Raw genomic sequence first — 19,498 nt, 5'->3', positions numbered from 1 at the left:
AGATTCTTGTGCTTTCTCCCCGTTTATCCATTAGGGACATTAGCAGGTTGTTAAGCTGGTTTCTGCTATTTAGATACATCCATTTTTTGTAACGTCACGCTAAGTATGAGATTGTCAAAGCTACTCGTATTTACCTGACACACATGGGCGAGACACAACAATGGATTGGAATATGTGCTTGCTGCTGCACGTCTAATAGTCAGCAGTAATGTAACCACAACATGAAAACTTTGCAATCTCTGTGGTGCTATGTTACGGAAGTATAGGTCTCCTAGTCAGGTGTATCACCCCGTTTAATGTCTTTTCCGAGAATACTGTTATATTATGAGTCACACAAATCTCAAGGCTGTAAATTCAACTAAATACTTAGGGATTACAATTACAAATAACCTAAACTGGAACGATCACATAAATAATACTGTGAGTAGAGCAAACCAACAACTGCGATTCACTGGCAGAACACTTAGAGGGTGCAACAGGTCTACTAAAGAGACCACTTACACCTCTCTTGTTCGCCCTATTCTGGAGTATCGCTGTGCGGTGTGGCTTCCACATCAGGTGGGACTGACGGATGACATCGAAAAAGTACAGAGAAGGGCAGCTCGATTTGTATTATCGCGAAGAAGGGGAGATAGTGTCACAGACATGATACGTGAATTGGAGTGGCAATCATCAAAACAAAGGCGTTTTTCGCTGCGACGGGATCATCCCATGAAATTTCAATCACCAGTTTTCTCCTCCGTTTGCGAAAACATTCTGTTGGGCCGGCCGGTGTGGCCGTGCGGTTAAAGGCGCTTCAGTCTGGAAGCGCGTGACCACTACGGTCGCAGGTTCGAATCCTGCCTCGCGCATGGATGTGTGTGATGTCCTTAGGTTAGTTAGGTTTAAGTAGTTCTAAGTTCTAGGGGACTTATGACCACAAATGTTGAGTCCCATAGTGCTCAGAGCCATTTGAACCATTCTGTTGGCACCCACTTACATGGGGAGAAATGATCATCACGATGAAGTAAGAGAAATCAGGGCTCGCACAGAAAAATTTAAGCGCTCGTTTTTCCCGCTCACCTTTCGAGAGTGGAACGTGTAACGGAACCTATTTAAGGCTTTATTATAACGACGTATGCGATACCCTCCTAATTCAACCAGTTTAACTAACAATTGTGATAATAGAAAAGTAAGTGCGTATGTTAGCAGTGATTGCATAACATGTCTACATAAACAGTCAACCCATTAAAATATAATTAATAACTGACCCACACAAAAGTTAACATCACTTGAACACTGATACAGTAGATATCATTATGTAAAAACACTATATTCATCTGAATTAATTAATATGAAATATGAATAATATTGGTCAACTTACGCATTTTGGATCTCCTTAAATAAGAATTACCCAGTGAAACCTATTTATTCACTAGGACTGTTTTCGCTCACTATTCACGTAAACACATCTATTTTAAACGAGAACCACTGTAATTTTTAATCATTCACGTTATTTACTTATGTATGCAAATGAAAGAAGTCAATAGATGTACCTTTGAAAAACGGCCTTTTTGCAACAAAAAATTGTTCTGACAAGTTGACAAATCTGTCATTTTAATGACCTGTTAAATTATGTCACTCGATGTAAATTAATAACTTTTTTGCACAAATTACGATAACAGATAGATGCCCGACTTATAAACCACATCTCTTCTTAGCAGTTCTTTGACAAGGTTATAAATACAAGCAGCAAGAAGCCTCGTCAGCTCAGTCTTGATAGAACTGCTGTAAAGTGTGTATGTTATTGTGTTATGTGGAAAAACAATGCAAAGATGTTGTAAAAGAAGTGTTACTCTGTACTGTGACAATGTCTTTGGGTGGTCAGCGGAGTTAAGGTGGCTACCATGCCAATAAATAGTTGGAGTTCACTTATGATGTCGTGCATTATTTATCAACAAGCACATCAACAACACGGGCTGGTTCAAATGGCTCTGAGCACTATGGGACTTAACATCTGAGGTCATCAGTCCCCTAGAACTTAGAACTACCTAAACCTAATTAACCTAAGGACATCACACACATCCATGCCCGAGGCAGGATTCGAACCTGCGAGCGTAGCGGTCGCGCGGTTCCAGACTGAAGCGCCTAGAACCGCCAGGCCACCAGCGGCCGGCAACAACACGGGACCTCATCTTTTTACCCCTAGACGAATACATATAGAGCCAACATTAACATCAAGATACAACATTGAACGAGCCAGCAGCAGCAAGTACTACAATAGAATTTAATGGCGCCAACCCACTTCTCTACATCAAGTGCTAACAAGCTTCGTATATTGGAGTGATATAGTGCGAATATAGGAATATCCACGATTGGGCGACCATTATAAACGGTAGTGAGACAGCTTGAAGGCAGTTCACTGAACCCTATGCCAGACACTATTGTGAATAGCAGAATCATCAAATGTGTATGTAGTTGTAGGTAGTTGAGATTTAGCTCTAGAGCAAAAAATATATTTCCGGCTAGAGGAAAAACATATGAACATTGGTCTCCAATGGCGTTGGATACGCCATCGTTGTCGACGATGGGGATGACGGTGAGTGGTGGTGCACGGAAATGAGGGGGGGAAGAGAGGGGGAAGTGGGTGGGGAGTGAACGTCGCGGTGCGTGGGCCGTGTTGCAGCGCGCGACTGTACATTCCGATAGTATCCGACGTGTAGGGCCGGGTCGGGTCCGCACCGGATGAATGGCATTAGCAGGTGAATGAGCGGCAGAGAGAGGGGGGGGGGGGAGGGGCGCGAGGGACGGGGCGCTAACAACAGGTGCCTAATTAACACCGCACCCACAGCCTTCCCGCACCACACGCCACACGGCGGGCAGGCTGACGCCCTGTGCGCTGCGAGGCGCAGGCGCTAGCGGTCGGCCCACGCCGCGCCGTGCCACGCCACGTCTTCATCTCTGCGCCGCAGCTCCGCGCCTCATACAGACGCCACACTGTAGTTCCTGACCTCCGGCTGCCGAGATGTGTCTCGGGTTTCTTGTTTTTTCCGCCTTAATTCACAACACGTGGCTGCCAATCCCACTTCGTGCGCTACCCAAATGAATTGCGGCAGGCTGCTTCCTTACAAGAAGACCTCTGACTTTTCTCCTTTTCTTTATTCCTTTCCCGTGTGTGCTCTTCACGTCATAAGAGGTCTCTGAGATAGCCAGAGAGTCCGAAATTTTCCTTCTCCTCAGCGTCGCAACTGATCCGACGGCCGCACGTCACGTAACCTTTATGTAACATTCCTCATGTTGGTTTACTGGACATTTATACTGAAGAGCCAAAGAAACTGGTACAGCTGCGTAGTATCGTGTAGGTCCCCCGCGAGCACGCAGAAGTGCCGCAGCACGACGTGGCATGGACTCTACTAATGTCTGAAGTAGTGCTGGGGTGAACTGACACCGTGAATCCTGTAGGTCCGTCCATAAATCCATAAGAATACCAGGGGCTGGAGATCTCTTCTGAACAGCACGTTGAAAGGCATCCCAGATATGCTCAATAATATTCATGTCTGGTGGCCAGCGGAAGTGTTTAAACTCAGAAGAGTGTTCCTGGAGCCACCCTGTAGCATTTCTGGACGTGTGGGGTGTCGCATTGTCTTGGCGGAATTGCCCAAGTCCGTCCGAATGCACAATGCAAAATGTACATGTATGGATGCAGGTGATCAGGCAGGATAGTTACGTATGTCACCTGTAATTGTCGTATCTAGAGGTATCAGAGGTTCCATATCACTCCAACTGCACACGCTCTACACCATTACAGAGCCTCCACCAGCTTGGCTCTGAGCACTATGGGACGTAACTGCAGTGGTCATCAGTCCCCTAGAACTTAGAACTACTTAAACCTAACTAACCTGATACACACATCCATGCCCGAGGCAGGATTCGAACCTGCGACCGTAGCGTTCGCTCGGTTCCAGATCGTAGCGGCGAGAACCGCTTGGCCACTCCGGCCGGCTCCACCAGCTTGACATGAGGTTGTCTCCACACCCATACACGTCCATCCGCTCGATACAATTTGGAAAGAGACTCGTCCGACCAGCAACCTGTTTCCAGTCATGAACAGTCCAATGTTGGTGTTGACGTGCTCAAGCGAGACGTAAAACTTTGTATCCTGCAGTTATCAAGGGTACACAAGTGGGCTTTCCGCTCCGAAAGCCCATATCGATGTTTCTCGTTTAATGCTTCGCACATTGACACTTAGTGATGACCCAGCATTGAAATCTGCAGCAATTTGCGCAAGGGTTGCACGTCTGTCACACTGAGCGATATTCTGCAGTCGTCGTTGGTCCCGTTCCTCAGGCCGGCAGCAGCGATATCGGAGATCTGATGTTTCACCGAATTCCTGATATTCATGGTACACTCGTGAAATGGTCGTACGGCAAAATCTCCATGCCATTGCTACCTCGGAGACGCTGTGTCTCATCGCTCGTGCGCCGACTGTAACACCACATTCTAACTCACTTAAATCTCGATAATTTGGCATTGTAGCCGCAGTAACCGATCTAACAACTGCGCCAGACGCTTGTTGTCTTAGATAGGCTTTGTCGACCGCAGCGTGGTATTCTGCCTGTTTACATTTATCTGCATTTGAATAGGCATGCCTGTACCAGTTTCTTTGGCACTTCAGTGCATATGTGATGTATTCAATGACCGTGTTATGAAGGCCTCACCTCTGGTAAGATCGCATTCAATGAGTGTCTGAATGTCTATGGAAGACTGGCAGTCCATTCTTCCCAAAGAGCCGAAACCAGGCCCTGTACTGATGTTGGACGATTAAGTATGCAGCGGTTTCTGCCTTCTAGCTCAGGCGTATATCTCTAGGGGAAAGATAGATACAGCCTACAGGAAAAGTAAGGAGGCCTTTCGAGAAAAGAGATACGCCTGCATGAATATCAAGAGCACAGTAGCAAAACCAGTTCGAAGGGAAAACTGAAAGGTGGAAGGAATATCTACAGTAGATACACTATACAAGGGATATGAACTTGTAATCAGTATTATAGAAATACAAGAGGACACAGATGAGGATGTGATGGGAGACATAGTACTTCAAGAAGAATACAGAAGGGGATTGAAATACCTAGGTCGAAACAAGATCGCGGCGGTAGACGTCATTCCGTTAGAACTAGAGATAGCCTTGGGAGAGCCAGCTATGACAAAACTCTTCCGTTTAAGCACTGACAAATGTGAAAACTACCGAACCATTGTTAACTTAGTCGTTGATGCACAATACTAACACGAATTTTTGATAGAAGAATGGAAAAACTGGTTGAAGACGACTTCATGGAAGATCAGTTTTGATTCCTGAAAAATGTAGGAGCACGCAGTACTGACCCTACGACTTATCGTAGAAGATAGATTAAGGAAAGACATACATACATTTATAGCATTTGTAGACTTAGAGAAAGATTTCGACAATGTTGTCTCGAATACTCTCTTTAAAATTCTCAGAGTAGCAGAGGGAAAATGCAGGAAGTGAAAAGCAAATATTAACTTCTTATGTACTATTAAGGATAGCAATGGCAAAAGAGGCGTTTTATAAGAAAAGGAGAATTTTTCTGCAGTGGTCTGGACAGAGAACTCAGGAAGAGACTCATAAAATGTCTTGTATGGAATGTTCTGTTGTATGGCGTTGAAACATGGACTATGAGGAAGAAAGACAGAGAAAGGCTGGAGGTTTTTGAGATTTGGACATAGCGGAGGATGGAAAGAATAAGTTGGATGGACAGAGTAAAAAATGAAGAGGTACTGAGAAGAGTGGGAGAGAAAAGACAGTTACTAGATGTAATAAAGGAAAGAAAAAGAAATTGGATTGGGCATATATTAAGAAACAATGACAGACTGATAAAATCAGTTTTAGAGGGTTATGTAGAAGGGAAAAGGAAGCGAGGGAGGAAGAGATTCCAGATACAGGATGACATGATGGACGGTACAACATACAGCAGCCTTAAGAAGGAAGCAATGGATCGCAGAAAATGAAGAGGCAAAGGATCTGCTAATATAGCATATAACTGATGATGATGATTATGATGATGATGATGTACTATTACTTGGTCAATGAGAACTTTCTTTGCAAATTTCATACAGCAATGACATTTCAGTTCCTGTGAAGGGTTTGCCATTGGCTGATGCTAACGTAATCCATAGCCGGTGCGGGAATAGGACATTATTTAACCTGTGGCTCCACAGCCATCAGCCACAGTACACGATCGTGGTATCACGCGGAAAACCGAAAAGGCGCCAGCACCAGCCATAGGGGTACAGTAGTACTGTTTGTAACTTTGCTGTTCCTACCTTTGCATTGCTCAAAAAATCTGAGGATGGCTTTAACGTAAGCCGAAACCGGTCATAAAAAACAAATGTTAATGCGATCTCGACATTTGTTTTAACCAAACTTAGATCACAGATCTTGTAAAGTCAGCAGATGATCAAAGTAATTACAAAATTATTTATAAAAGATATATGCACATTGCGGAAAGTAAGAATTGACCCTAAATAATGAATACTGTTAAGTCATCCACGTAAGTACTAGAAGATGTCCACTCAATTTCGGTCACATGGTAAATCACAGGAATCTAAAGGGTCTAAAATTGAACTAAATACTTAGGGATTACAGTTACCAATAACTTAACTGGAAAGGATTACGTAGATAAGATTGTGGGGAATCGAAACCAAAGACTGCGACTTATTGGCAAAAAACCGAGAAAATGTAATAGGTCTACTAAAGAGACTGCTTTTACTACGCTTGTCCGCCCTTTTCTTAAGTACTGCTGTGCACTGTCGGAGCCGCGTCAGATGGGTCTGAAGGAGGACATAAAAAACTCCGAAGAATGGCAGCTCGTTTTGTATTATCGCAAAATAGGGGAGAGACCGCAGTGGACATGATACGTGAATTCGGATGGCAATCATTAAAACAAAGGCGTTTTTTGTAGCGGCTACATCTTCTCGTGAAACTTCTGTCACAAACTTTCTCCTCCGACTGCGGAAATATTTTGTTGGCGCGCATCTACATGGGAATGGTTATCGTAACAAAATGAGTGAAATCAGAACCCACACGCATGCCGTTCGAGAGTGGGACGATAGAGAAATAGCTTTAAAGTGGTTCGATAAACCCTCTGCCACGCAATTAAGTGTGAACTGCAGAAAAATCGTGTAGACATGGATACTTCAATTCCTAATAAAATAAACGTAGTTTCACAAGCAGACACATCTGAGACAATTTGTAAACAACGGCATTCTTATGTGGTTGGCTGAGGCAGTTCTGGAAGTAACAAGAACGCCCTTTGACTGTCTGAGGTATAAGGTTCGCAATGTTGTTGTTGGTTTAAAAGAGGGGGGAAGGGAGCGAACTAGAAGTATAAAACCCACTCTCACGGATAAAACTTAAAACTAAAGCTTCTGCTGAGGCATCGTCGCCCAACACAGAAGGTAGTGAGCTGGGAAAGTTAAATGTCCGTCGAAGAGCGGTTAAAAGTGGGCAATCCAGCAAGAGGTGGACGACTGTTGTTTTTGCTGTTGTTGTGGTGGTGGTTTTGGTGCTATTGCTACGGCAACTGCTTGGTACTTAGATTTTTGAACTATGAATTTCGGAACCAGAGGTCAAATTTCAGTCGGAAGTTCCAAGCTTTTCAGTCAGAGGAGAAGGTACGTTGAATCCCTTATCCATACCGCCGCCCTCTCGGATGCGACTCCAGCGCGCCAGCTCACTCTGTTAGTACCGGGTAGATATAAATTAAGTCCAACTACTCACAGACGTCCAGTGTAGACTGTAATTATCGTGTTACAGTGAAACTTGGCAGATATCCTAATGTGTTAACGCGGAACCGATTTACGCTGGAAAATAATTAGTTCCAGTTTTGGCCACCAAGTGCAAATCTGGCGCTGTAAATGCAGGAAAGACGCGTAGAAATGCTTCCATGTGTAATGGATTACGAACGAGATGTGGGCAGAAAAGATCAAACAAGTGAGAAAGGCATAATTTTGATTTTATTATCAACCGTCCTCAGACAATTCGTTCAACATGAGCACCGGACACATCGACGAGATGCCTTACAGCGCCAGATTTGCACCTGGTGGCTAACATTGGGACTACTTTTTTCCCAGCATAAATGGGTTACATACTAACGCATTAGCGAATGTACCAAGCTACGCAGTCATTCGACGATTACATCTCACACTGGGCTTCCACGAGTAGCTGCACTTCAGTTATAACCACTGTGTATACCAGCCGAGCTCGGTAGTTGTCTGACTGCCGCCGAAGACGTCGGCCGTACGACGGACGGACGTCGGCGCGGCAGCGCCGGCTGCAGCAGCGCGTGGTCGCGGTCTGGCCTGCCCGCTTTGTCCCACGTAATTTCGGCGCCGGTAATGGTCCGAGGCGCGCCGAGCCGCGTTTACGAGCGGCCGCTAATTACGCCGTCCCCTACCGGGGCGGCGCTGCAGTAGGCCTGAATCTGTGCGGCTGCCTGGCTTCACCCACGCCGCCTCTTGGTCGCCAAGTCGCGACCGTCGCTGCCGACAACAGGTGTCTACCGTCACCGCCTCAGCGTCTTGGATTCCCTCCCACATTTCGAAAACCAGCAGCAGGCTCAAATAATTTTACAACAGAACTGATGAAGTCCTTGGTTACGTTCCATTTATGTTTCAGTCAGCGAAGCAAGGTGTAAGGTGCCAGGCTGTACCGAGCCATCAACTTCTACTTTCGTACATACTGTGAAAGGTCTCTGATGGATTCCTTTCATGTTAATTTCTTAAATCTGTTATCATTTACGGCATAAATTCCTCTTCTAAATTTACTGTGTTGTTTCTATCTGGGAGGAGACTGAGCAGTGAAACGTGTTACTTTTACACATAAACAAGAACGATCTGCACACTACTACACTTTAAAACACAGTTTATATGTAATTCATGTCACATAGTCTCATTCGGAACCTACATCCGCTTTCTTTTATATACTGTATATGATAAGATACTGTCATCCCCCTTCCCTTCTGTGTGAGAGGATGAATGAGCAAATGTATTTCTAGTTGCATGCTTGATGGTAGCAGACAAGCCTGTCTGCTAGAGAACAGTAGGACCAACGTCGGAACAGGTAGCTACGCTTTCTAAAAGTAGAGAGGTTTCTATTCGTAGTATGGTCCTGTCCGTTCCTTGTCATGTTGGTATAGGAAGCTGCCTCTCTGGTCACTTCCGTTTGTATCTGTTAAGCACCCTCGGTAGGGGCCTAGTCAGGCTGTCCGCGGCGAGCGTCTGAAGTGGTAAGATCTCCAGCTAAGCGCGTGTCTGCTAAGTCCGTAGGACAATGGATTTCTTAAGTTCAGCCTAACTGAAAATTTAATCACGTTTATTTCAGGTTTAGTTCTAAAATATCTAATGTTATCTTAAATTGCAACGCAGTGTAATTCGAGTGTGAAGTTCAGAATATCTTCCGGTAGTTGCTTTGTCATTACTTTGTGAGTAAAGTGGAACCACGTGTTTATCAGTAATTCTAACTAAAATCATCAATCTTAAATGCGAATGTGCGTGAGATTATAACGTCTCGTCTTGACACAATATTTTTCAATATAGAAACTTTTCTTTATGTTCAACCCACGTGGGGTGTACTTTGTGAGACCAGTACCACGTGCTTATACAATTGTTTGACCCATCAGGTTAATAGTAAGACGATAGTAACCAGTTCGAGGTTTTTCTTCTGTAAATTGCGTTTCGATTTATTTTAATTATCAAAATTATTGTGGAGTTACACTCTTTGTGTAAACCAAGTCGACCACGTGAAGCATGTGGTGTAAGCATCAAAGTAGCCCTCAGCTATTCTTTTCGGGAAGATTTCACATAGAGTTAATATGAATTTAGTATAGCAGTATGTGGTAATTTCATGACGGACAGGATTGCGCTACGAACGTAACTTCTCTGGGTGAAAATTGAATCGGTTGGTTGCGGTTAATTTCCTCTTGGATACGTTTCAACGTTCTTTGTGTGTTATTTTATGAATGCAGTGTTGTATGTAGTCTCCCAATCTTGGCTCCCTATTTGATGTGTTCCGTAAGATTACAAACTCACATTTTCACAATCCTAAATAAGGCACCAGTTTAGTTATGAATCAAGTTTGATATGCTGAAATTTTAACGGAACAATGATCAATGTTAAAATAAATGTCCAAATATAAACTGATTTATTTCTTTTTATTTAAATTGTCTTTTTATATACAGGGTGTCCCAGCTGTCTTGTCCACCCAAAACGCATTAGATAAACATAATTATGTGATAATAAAACTAATTGGTTAAACATGTTTACATTCATCTTCTGTGTCCTACCTGAACTTCCCAAATCAAAACTTTTTGCCTAAACAACGCTAAAACTTTTAGTCCACTTGCTCGTTTCACTAAACCATCAACATGAATTTTACTATTACGAGTGAATGATTAACTGTCACTTGCGCTAGATCTACAGTAAAGTAAACTTTTAACGTTGAACGGCATTACCTTTTTAGTAACGGATTAACGATAAGCGAAGTTAACTTTGTGACTAACGTTGCGGTACAGAACCGCATCACCCCTAGCCTATGGGGTAAATACCAGCTGGAATGTACGACGTTAATGCAGGATGGCAGCAGATCGTATTATTCGTTTCGGACCTCTTGATAAGTATGGACGTGTGATTACACATGTCAATCACATCGCGATTACGGGCAGCATGGGGTTCACGCCCGAGCCTCAGGACGTGCGCTAGCAGCGCATGTCGGGTGTTTCAAGCGTCAACTTCGCGTCTAAATATCTCGGGATGTAATGGGAATATTGCGATGCAATCAACGCCATTGTGTATGTGGTTTGTCACTCTATGGATTGCTGAAGAAAATATATAGGAGGTCCATTTAAAAAAACATAAGTTTGTGTTAAAAAACACATATGCTTTCGTTTTAAAATGTTTCCAAATATGTACATTCATGGGCCCCAGCCCTACATTGATACCGGTGAAAGTCGTTTTCCAATAGCTGTTATTGTTCCAGAGATATTTTGGGTGGACAAGATAGCTGGGTGGTCGTAAGGTGGTAGTAAAAGATTATAATTAATGTTAGCCTGGTTGGGAATTTGGTAGGCTAGACTGGATACCTGGTGAAACAGTTGCGCAGTAATGCAAGGTTAACTTCCTCAGATAGCTCACAGCTTTTAACCCACTTTTATGGTCTTGAATATCAGCACCGCTTACAGAACAAATTAAAGCAACAACATTAGAACTGTTTACCTAAGCTGGTTTCTTGATGTCTGGTACTGCGCAAGTTTGTAGTATAGAAGATGGGTGCCAGGAGGTGCCGTATTAAAACTCGGCGAGAACTTTCCAAGTGATTTATTGTTTTTTCAGCTACAGTGCCCTCGTTCCTCTTGGTCTGCGTCGCACGGCCCCGCAATGCTCAGGAAGCACCCCAGTGGCCCGTGTAATGCAATGCTGTATCGAGCAGGCATTGTACGTCAGTGGAGTTGCGGCTTCGTCAGGATGCTGGGAGTTGGCTCAGTGGTCTTCTGCGCCCCTGCCGACTCACCGCCGCTCGGTGAGAGCTGCAGGCGGCCAATTGCGTCTTTCTTCTTGCCAGCGTGGCTGAGATCGCGACATCAACGAGCGCCAACAATCCGGCGTCCGAATCTGCGGTCCTTGCCTCACGATGTCTCCGGCTTGTGTCGGGAGCCGAGACGACTGCCTGTGCTAGCGAGCCATGGAGTTGCCTGCCGCTGGCTGGCCTCAGGGGATCGAACCAACGACCTGCCGTGGACTGGAACACAGGCGCCCCATCTGTTGTTGTGTGTAGCCGGTGGCGTGACACGCCCCACCGTCCAGGAGAGCTGCCGCACTTGAATGAATCTCATTGGAAAACGGCACCTATTTATACTCGGCTGTGCGCCTGTTTTGCCAAGCACACCGCTTTGCGTCACGTATTCAAAACACTTAGGTTGGCCAGTGGCCCCTTCTGCTTGTGACTTGGGCCATGCGAACTGCTGTGTGTGCCTTATCCTGCAGTTCTACGCCCCTGTGGTCTCTGTTTGCCTTCACAATTGCTGGTATGCATAATCCAGCCCACACCTGGCTGTAACTAGTGCTCAGAATATAGCACAACACTAACTTTCCCTATCATAAACGGTGGTGCCGCTACAGTAGCGTTTTTGTTGTGCGGGTTGGCATTCCGATTGCTATAGGTTTATTTATCGACTGTCATTTTTTTGTAGTTCACTGTTGCTGTCTGAAATTACATATTGTCATTATGTCATTTGCAGACAGTGAGTGGAGCTGTGGACGCCAGCAAATGGACCGCCAAGTCGAGAAATCGGAACATTTTCGACACATACTTTTAACTGAGTTCAATAGGGCGGAGGAGGGGAGGATGAAAAGAGCGGAGGCATCCAGAAACATTTGCGCCGTGTATGGCGATAATGCCATTGGACAGAGCACGGCAAGGAAATGGCCTCCTCATTTTACGGAGGATCTTTTCGATATCAGTGACTCTCCGCGTTCAGGAAGAGATTCGGGCTTGAACATCGTTTAAACGCATTAACCCACAATAATTCACGTCAGTGTACTCGAGAACCGACAAATGTAATATTGTGCGACATTTGCACGCAGTAGGGAAGGTTCAAAAATCGGGTGTACGGGTAACGCCTGTTCCAAGCCAAAATCGCAAAAATCGGCGGGTGGGCATAAGAGAATATCTGCTTGCTAGTCATCAATTACTTGTGAACAACATCGACCATTCCTATCCTGTATCGTTACTGGTGACGTTAAATGGTGTCTTTATGATAACGTAAAGAATATAAAGAAGGTGATACTACCTGTTGTGCTGGTAGTCATAAACAGCATTCCAGGGGGTGTTTTACAATAGGATAACACTCTACCACATACGCAGTTGTAATCCAGCATGCTCTACGGAGAGTCCGCGTATTGCCTTGGCCTGCTCGGTCACCAGATCTCCAGTCCATCATATGTGGGATATCGTCGGACGACAACTCTGCATCGTCTACAAACAACATTAACCGTTCCTGTATTCGCCGACCAAGTGCAACAGGCACGGAACTCCACCCCACAAACTGATTTCAATCACTTTTACAACACAGTGTATGCACGTTTGGATGCTTACATTCAACATACTGGTGATTGCACCTGTTATTAATGTACCAGCATTTGACATTTGCAATGGCTTATCTCGCGCTTACATTAACCTGTGATCTTGCCATCACTTAAATATTTTACCTAGACAGATGTATTCCTGAAATTTCACTACTTCACATTAATTATTTTTTGATATTGCGATGTGTTATCGATCAGTGTGTGTAGAAGTTACACGGACATCGCGCCGTATCTTCCGGATGTTTCATTTTCTTTATTAGTTAGTCTGTTTTTAGAAAGCTAACATAATCCTGTCTGATATTTTATTTTGGCTTTTGTGGGATACCTAATGTCTCGATTCGCTCCACTTGGGTTTCTATGGGCAAAGGAAAGCGTGACCTTCCACACGCCTGTATGCACCGAGCCAATATACCATTCAGTCGGCCCCTTCTGTTCGGACCTAGAAATGTGAATGAAAAATAACATCCGCAACTCTTGAGTATTGCTTATTTGTCTGGGACGATTACGAAGTTGGATTAAAAGAAGAGAGACAGAGGAGTCAACGAAGTACGGCTCGTTTCTTCGCGGGTTCGTTCGTTTAGCGCGCGAGCGGTGGGGTGAATGTCAACGAACTTCAATTGCACACGCTGCAAGAGAGATGATGTGCATCATGGAGAAGCATACTTTTAAAGTTCCGAGAGCGTACACTCCGGGAAGAGTAGGGCAACCTGTTACTTCCTCCCACATAGGAGCTTGTCGCGAAGTGACCGAAATGAGAAAATCAGAAATTTGAGTTCATACAAAGGCTTACCTACAATCATTCTTCCCACGCACCATTCCTGAACTGAACAGGGAAGGAGATGGAGATGGAGCAGGTAGGCGGGTTGGGGGGGGGGGGGGTGGACTAAGATAATGTCACCCCAATTACCATCCGCTACTCACCGTAAAGTGTAGTGAAATGATACTCGAGAGCAGACAGCGGTTCAAGCCCTCTGCCCGTCTTTCTGCTCTTTTTAATCAGCATACAAAACTATATGGGCAGTCGGGCACAACACTGCGTATCGACGCCGTTCGCTGATAAAATTTTAAGGAGTTGAATTTCGACTTGTCAGCGATCGCCTGAGCACAAAAACGAACGCCAATGGCGCTTCCCGGATGGCTTCAGAGTTCTTTTGATTAAACAAAGAATGATAATGCCAAACTCTTACGGTAACGAACAAATAAACACCTGCGATTATAAAGTGCGTAAAGAAATGATGAATGGCACATGAAACCTCATTCCCGTGAAGTCGGTGCTTGAATTTCGACACTGTCGTACTGCACAGCGTGAATATCGTCCACGCATGTGCTTTGGCACAGCCGTTTTACTGGGCTGTAATAGCCGGGGGTACCTACGGCGTTCAATCTTTCATGGATTCTGTGAGTCGTCTGTCCAACGTATGGAAGTCCACAATCGCATGGGATCTTGTAAACGCCAGCTTTGCAGAGCATCAAGATTTCTTTGACGGAACACTACAGTGCTGCTGTCTTCTGTGGAGAACAAAAAATCGCTTTAACTTTGTGCTTGGTGAGCATCCGTCAGATGACACCATTCTCGAATCCCTACAGGAATCGATAAAATACTGCGAACAGTGAGGATAATAGTCAAAGAACACTGCGTCAGTAGTGTGTGGGTAAGTTGAGGTTTTTGTGTCTGATGGAAGGAGTGCTATGGTAGTCCATGCAGTCGCAATGACCACTGGATGGCTCAGTGGTCAGAATATCTGTCTAGTAAGCAGCAGACCCAGGGTGCGAATCCCAGTTCAGCACAAATTTTCAACTTTCCTCATTGATTTCAATCAATGCCCACTCGCAGCCAGCGTCGGTAATTACCATGTGTCTCAGCTGAATGAGGCAGAGATTTCAATCTAGACAATTCATGGAATCAGGCGCTTTCTTTGACAACTCGCGAACACGTCGTTAGACTGTTGCTAATAATGGTATTTCGATTTGCGAGTAACGATCGACCGCGTAACCACGGAGTTAATTTATGCACACTGTTTCCCGCCGATCAGCATCTCTGGCACTTGTGTATCTGTGCTTAAAACGACGTAACGAGTACTGTAGCTTAAGTCTGTCGGATCACTCTGAAGGTGGTCGAAAAGCATACGGCGGCAATATAAGAAGGAGGAGTAGGAAGAGGAAGAGGAAGAGGAAAAGGAAAAGGAAGTGGAGGAAAAGGAAGTGGAGGGAAAGGAAGTGGAGGGAAAGGAAGTGGAGGGAAAGGAAGTGGAGGGAAAGGAAGTGGAAGAAAAGGAAGTGGAAGAAAAGGAAGTGGAGGAAGAGGAGGAAGAAGAGGAGGAGGAAGAAGAGGAGGAGGAAGAGGAGGAGGAGGAAGAGGAGGAGGAGGAAGAGGAGGAGGAGGAAGAGGAGGAGGAGGAAGAGGAGGAGGAGGAAGAGGAGGAGGAAAGGGAGTTTATGCAGCTGCACTCCTAAAATTTAGTGCATCAGTTATTGCACTGCGAAAACACGAAGATGCACTTCGGCAATTTATTAGCGCTGTCTGAAAATGTGACAAAAGTAAAAAGGCGAAGGACAGTTTATGGACGACGAGGAACCATTCCTTTTTCTACGCTTGCTAACACGGTATATCTCGCAAAAGTGCGATGAGTAATGGATTCGTCGTGAAAATCCATTTGTATGGCCTACTGACTCACCTGGACTATATTCCTGTCGACTTCTGATTATGAAGATACTGAAAAGAAGGTACGGTAAGTTCCAACTGGAGAAGTATGAGGAGATACAACGCCCTGTCATGTCGTTAAGACCATTTGCAGTGTTTGCCTTAAGTGATTTAGGGAAGCCACACAACGCCTACATCAGAATGGTCGGACAAATATTTGAACCGGTGCCTGTCCCTTGTGTGTGGCCAACCATGTGTGTTTGCATGAGTTCGTTATTGTTTCAAAAAAAGGCCTGTGTGGGTATAGGTGGTAGCAACAATGAACACTAACTGTGATGACCACTTACTGTTACAGATAGATGTAGTAGATACGACTTTTCTCTAAATTTGACCAAAACTAAACTCCGAGCAATTTTTAAGACACCTAGTATAGCATATTGTCGAACACACAAAGAAATTCTCGGGGTAAATTTTTCACTCTGCACCGGAGTGAAAAATTCATTCTGACAACAGTCCCCAAGGCTTTGGCTAAGCCATGTCTCTGCAATGTTCTTTCTTCCAGTAATGCTAATCCGACGATTTCGCAGGAGATCTTCTGTGAAGCTTGGAAGGTGGAAGACTAGGTGTTGGTGGAAGTAAAGCTGTGAGTGCGGGACGTGAGTCGTGCTTGGGGTAGCTCAGTTGGTAGAGCACTTGCTCTCAAAAGGCGGATGTTCTGGGCCCGAATCCTGACCCGAAGCACATGACTGACCTGCCACAAAGTTTAACACAAATAAGTAACACCGAACAGTATCGAACAGACGAACAAAACTTAACGTATTTATCTAATCCTCTTTCACCAGCCTCTCCATAAAAATGCCTTAACATTCCAGTAGTGCATACCCTTAATTTTAACCCTCGCTAAATGTGTTGTACGTTCGATTTTCTCTCCCTGATATACGGCATTTCGTGTCTACTTTGAGAGACTAACTCTTCTTTGATTTCGTAATGACGTGACTACCTCCTTTTCTCATCCCCACAAGAACATCCTTATGTCGTTGTCGAGCAGTCCGTAACGAGAGACGCGAATCAGTTCATAAAAAAAAATAATAATGCGGCCTTTGTTTGAATGCAAGAGCGGGCATATTGCAGAGTATTTCCAGGTCCGTGGCTTGATGTTCGTGAGTGTCCGATACTGCATGCAAAATGGGTCGCGAGCCGGGTGCCTTTTAGCATACGTGTCTGCGTACAATTTATCAAATAGTCTGCTGATTGCATTTCCATTCCATTAGCGCTCTAAAAAGCGTGAGAGAGCAGATCGAATTAATGCTTCAGCGGATTCCGGCATAATGACTGTTGCCCTCGTCTATCCTGTTATGCTGCTCCATAAATATATCCAAAGATTTTCGTTTCCAGAAATTTTTTTATGAAAGAATAATACTAATGAGAACTTTTGGCTAAACTCTTGAGCAGCTGAATTAGAAACAATTCTCTTATAACGAGTGGCGCACCCTTTCACCTTGATTACGGCGGCCACGCGATGTGGTGTGGGCTCCAGAGTGTTCAGAAGACATCCAGACCCCATTTGTGTCTCAGATACATTCAGTGAGGCCGAGTGTTCACCAAGCGATTCCGACATTAGGGTAGCGATGAAGCTGTGCCAAGTACACATGCGTTTGCCTCATTACTCTTTAATTTAACAACCTTATGTTTAAACCAACTCTTAATTTGCGAAACTGCTATACAGATCAACTGAATTTTCTGTGGATGCTTGAAAAAACATGGCTATAAAATTTAAAACGAAACGCTTTCGTGTAATGTACTGAGAAGTTATATTTATGTAGTCATGACTTCCTGTTTCTTATGTAATCGTCACGTGATAAGTGAATATGACAACCAAAGAAAAAATTAAGTATGAAATACACAGATATTAATGGTACATTACATATCGTGATGGGATGCGAAGTGTTCATAAAGGGAAGTACTGCTTGTGTACCTTACGCATAGATCATTACACTTAACAAAAATAAAGAAGTTTTTGTGTTATATGTAACACCAGGGAGTAAGCATGCAAGGACCGCTACTTAGGTAGCAACAATAGATTACATAATAATTGCTACAAGTAATGGTAGCCATACGCAAGGCATGAACGTAAAACCATGCCAGAAGACTGAAGGTAAAACGCGAGATGTTGATACTTCCTCTTAAACTGAAAAGAGTTTTCCGTACTGAAGCTCGCATCGTAAGGGTGTGAACAAGCGGCGGTATCCGAAGATGGCAGCCAGGGAGAAAAGCACGTGGACACAAAAAAAAACGGTACCTCTGTAACAAAACCAGTAATGAACTGTCCAACTACCTAACAACTCATCTGCAATTCTTCGTGTAACTAGATTTATGACGTAAGGAGTTCTATCGACTCTGTCACACTACGTAACGCTATGGGCCTACATACGGATAACAATCTCAAGAACTTCGAGGAGGCACCGCTTTTAACAGAAATTGCCCTTCAAGGTTCGTTTCCCATTTTTGGTGAGGTTTTTCGAACTACAAACGGTGAAAATCTTTGAAAAAACACAGCCACCTACTGAAAGTGTAGCTGCAAGTTTTATGAGCGTTTAGATACAATTTGTAATCTCTACATGGAACATTCAACCCAGAACATATCCTTCTCGACGTTGTTAACAAATCTGTGGAGTGGACGAATGGCAGAGGGGCTCTTAGACGACTTCCTGGAACTCATAAAAAGCATGCAAGCGTAAAATTACATGAATTCCTCGTTTTGTCGTATCTTTTGAGGAACGAGGGAAAAATTAACACCGAGAATGACGGAAAACTGCGGAAGTGTAGGAGAGGCCGAAAGGAGAAAAATCGAAAACAGAAACAACGAAGTGGACGATTAAGGAGGAAATATAGAAAACAAATGGAGATAAAGGGGAAAAAATGTGCAACAAACAGATAATCACTACAATTTCAAAAACAGATTCGGAATTTGAAAGCGAGAGCACATGGAAGAAGGGGCAGAAGGCTGATAATTCCGATGACTATGGCAACTGAAACTTCACAAATAGGTAACAACTGTACCTGGAAGAGGGACTGCAATCCTTACTCTCGGCTTTCGAGGGCATAGCTCTTGCAGACAGCTATCTAGGAACGACTCGCGAATTACTGTTTCAGCTTCAGTTCTGCCGGTGTCTCTCTTCTACTCTCGGAAGCTCCAGAAGTGCATCTACTTCCCATTGCTACGTTAACAATACTGAAGGGAATGATACAGTGAAGAATGGCTTAACCACAACGTAAAGAGTCTTTTTTTCCTTTCAAAATGAAGTGTATCAGCGTAATGTAATTCGATCTTTCTCAGAGTGTGAACATTTAACGCAGTGCGCAGACGTTAGGGATTTATATTTTTGAAGTATTGTTGTCAGAGCTGGTCTTTACTGGCAAAACGAATTTTCGCTGTCAGTCGATGTGGGTCTGTAGCGAGACAGTGCTGATCGAAACGCGGAACGCATTATGCGCGAGTTGTAGCGTTTCTGTTAATAACGCGTTTTGTTTCTGAACGAGTTAAATAATACTAAGAACCGTATGAAATAATCTTTGCATGGTGGTGTATCCTTTAAAACTGCAGAGTATTTTCGGCCGCATTGATGATGTGTACGCGATCGTTCAGAAATATCAGATTAAATCGCACCTCTGGAATAGAAAACGTCAGCTGACAGTGTAAGTAGGCTGTTTAGGTTTATATGT

General features: G+C 44.2%; 1 protein-coding gene across 1 annotated transcript in view; it reads left to right on the top strand.

Annotated features, from left to right (window-relative positions):
* The first annotated feature begins 2,566 nt into the window (after positions 1 to 2,566).
* LOC126176309 (proline-, glutamic acid- and leucine-rich protein 1-like) overlaps positions 2,567 to 19,498 on the top strand; it is a 68,124-nt gene continuing 51,192 nt past the window's right edge. Inside the window, exons 1-2 of the mRNA XM_049923459.1 lie at positions 2,567 to 2,578; positions 15,289 to 15,566. Coding sequence (XP_049779416.1) covers positions 2,567 to 2,578; positions 15,289 to 15,566 — 290 coding nt within the window. The remainder of the gene's footprint in view (positions 2,579 to 15,288; positions 15,567 to 19,498) is intronic.

The sequence above is a fragment of the Schistocerca cancellata genome, chromosome 3 (assembly GCF_023864275.1).
Source record: "Schistocerca cancellata isolate TAMUIC-IGC-003103 chromosome 3, iqSchCanc2.1, whole genome shotgun sequence".
Classification (NCBI taxonomy): Eukaryota; Metazoa; Arthropoda; class Insecta; order Orthoptera; family Acrididae; genus Schistocerca; species Schistocerca cancellata.
Note: the sequence above shows the minus strand (reverse complement) of the source record. Positions and strands in the feature narration are given on the sequence as shown.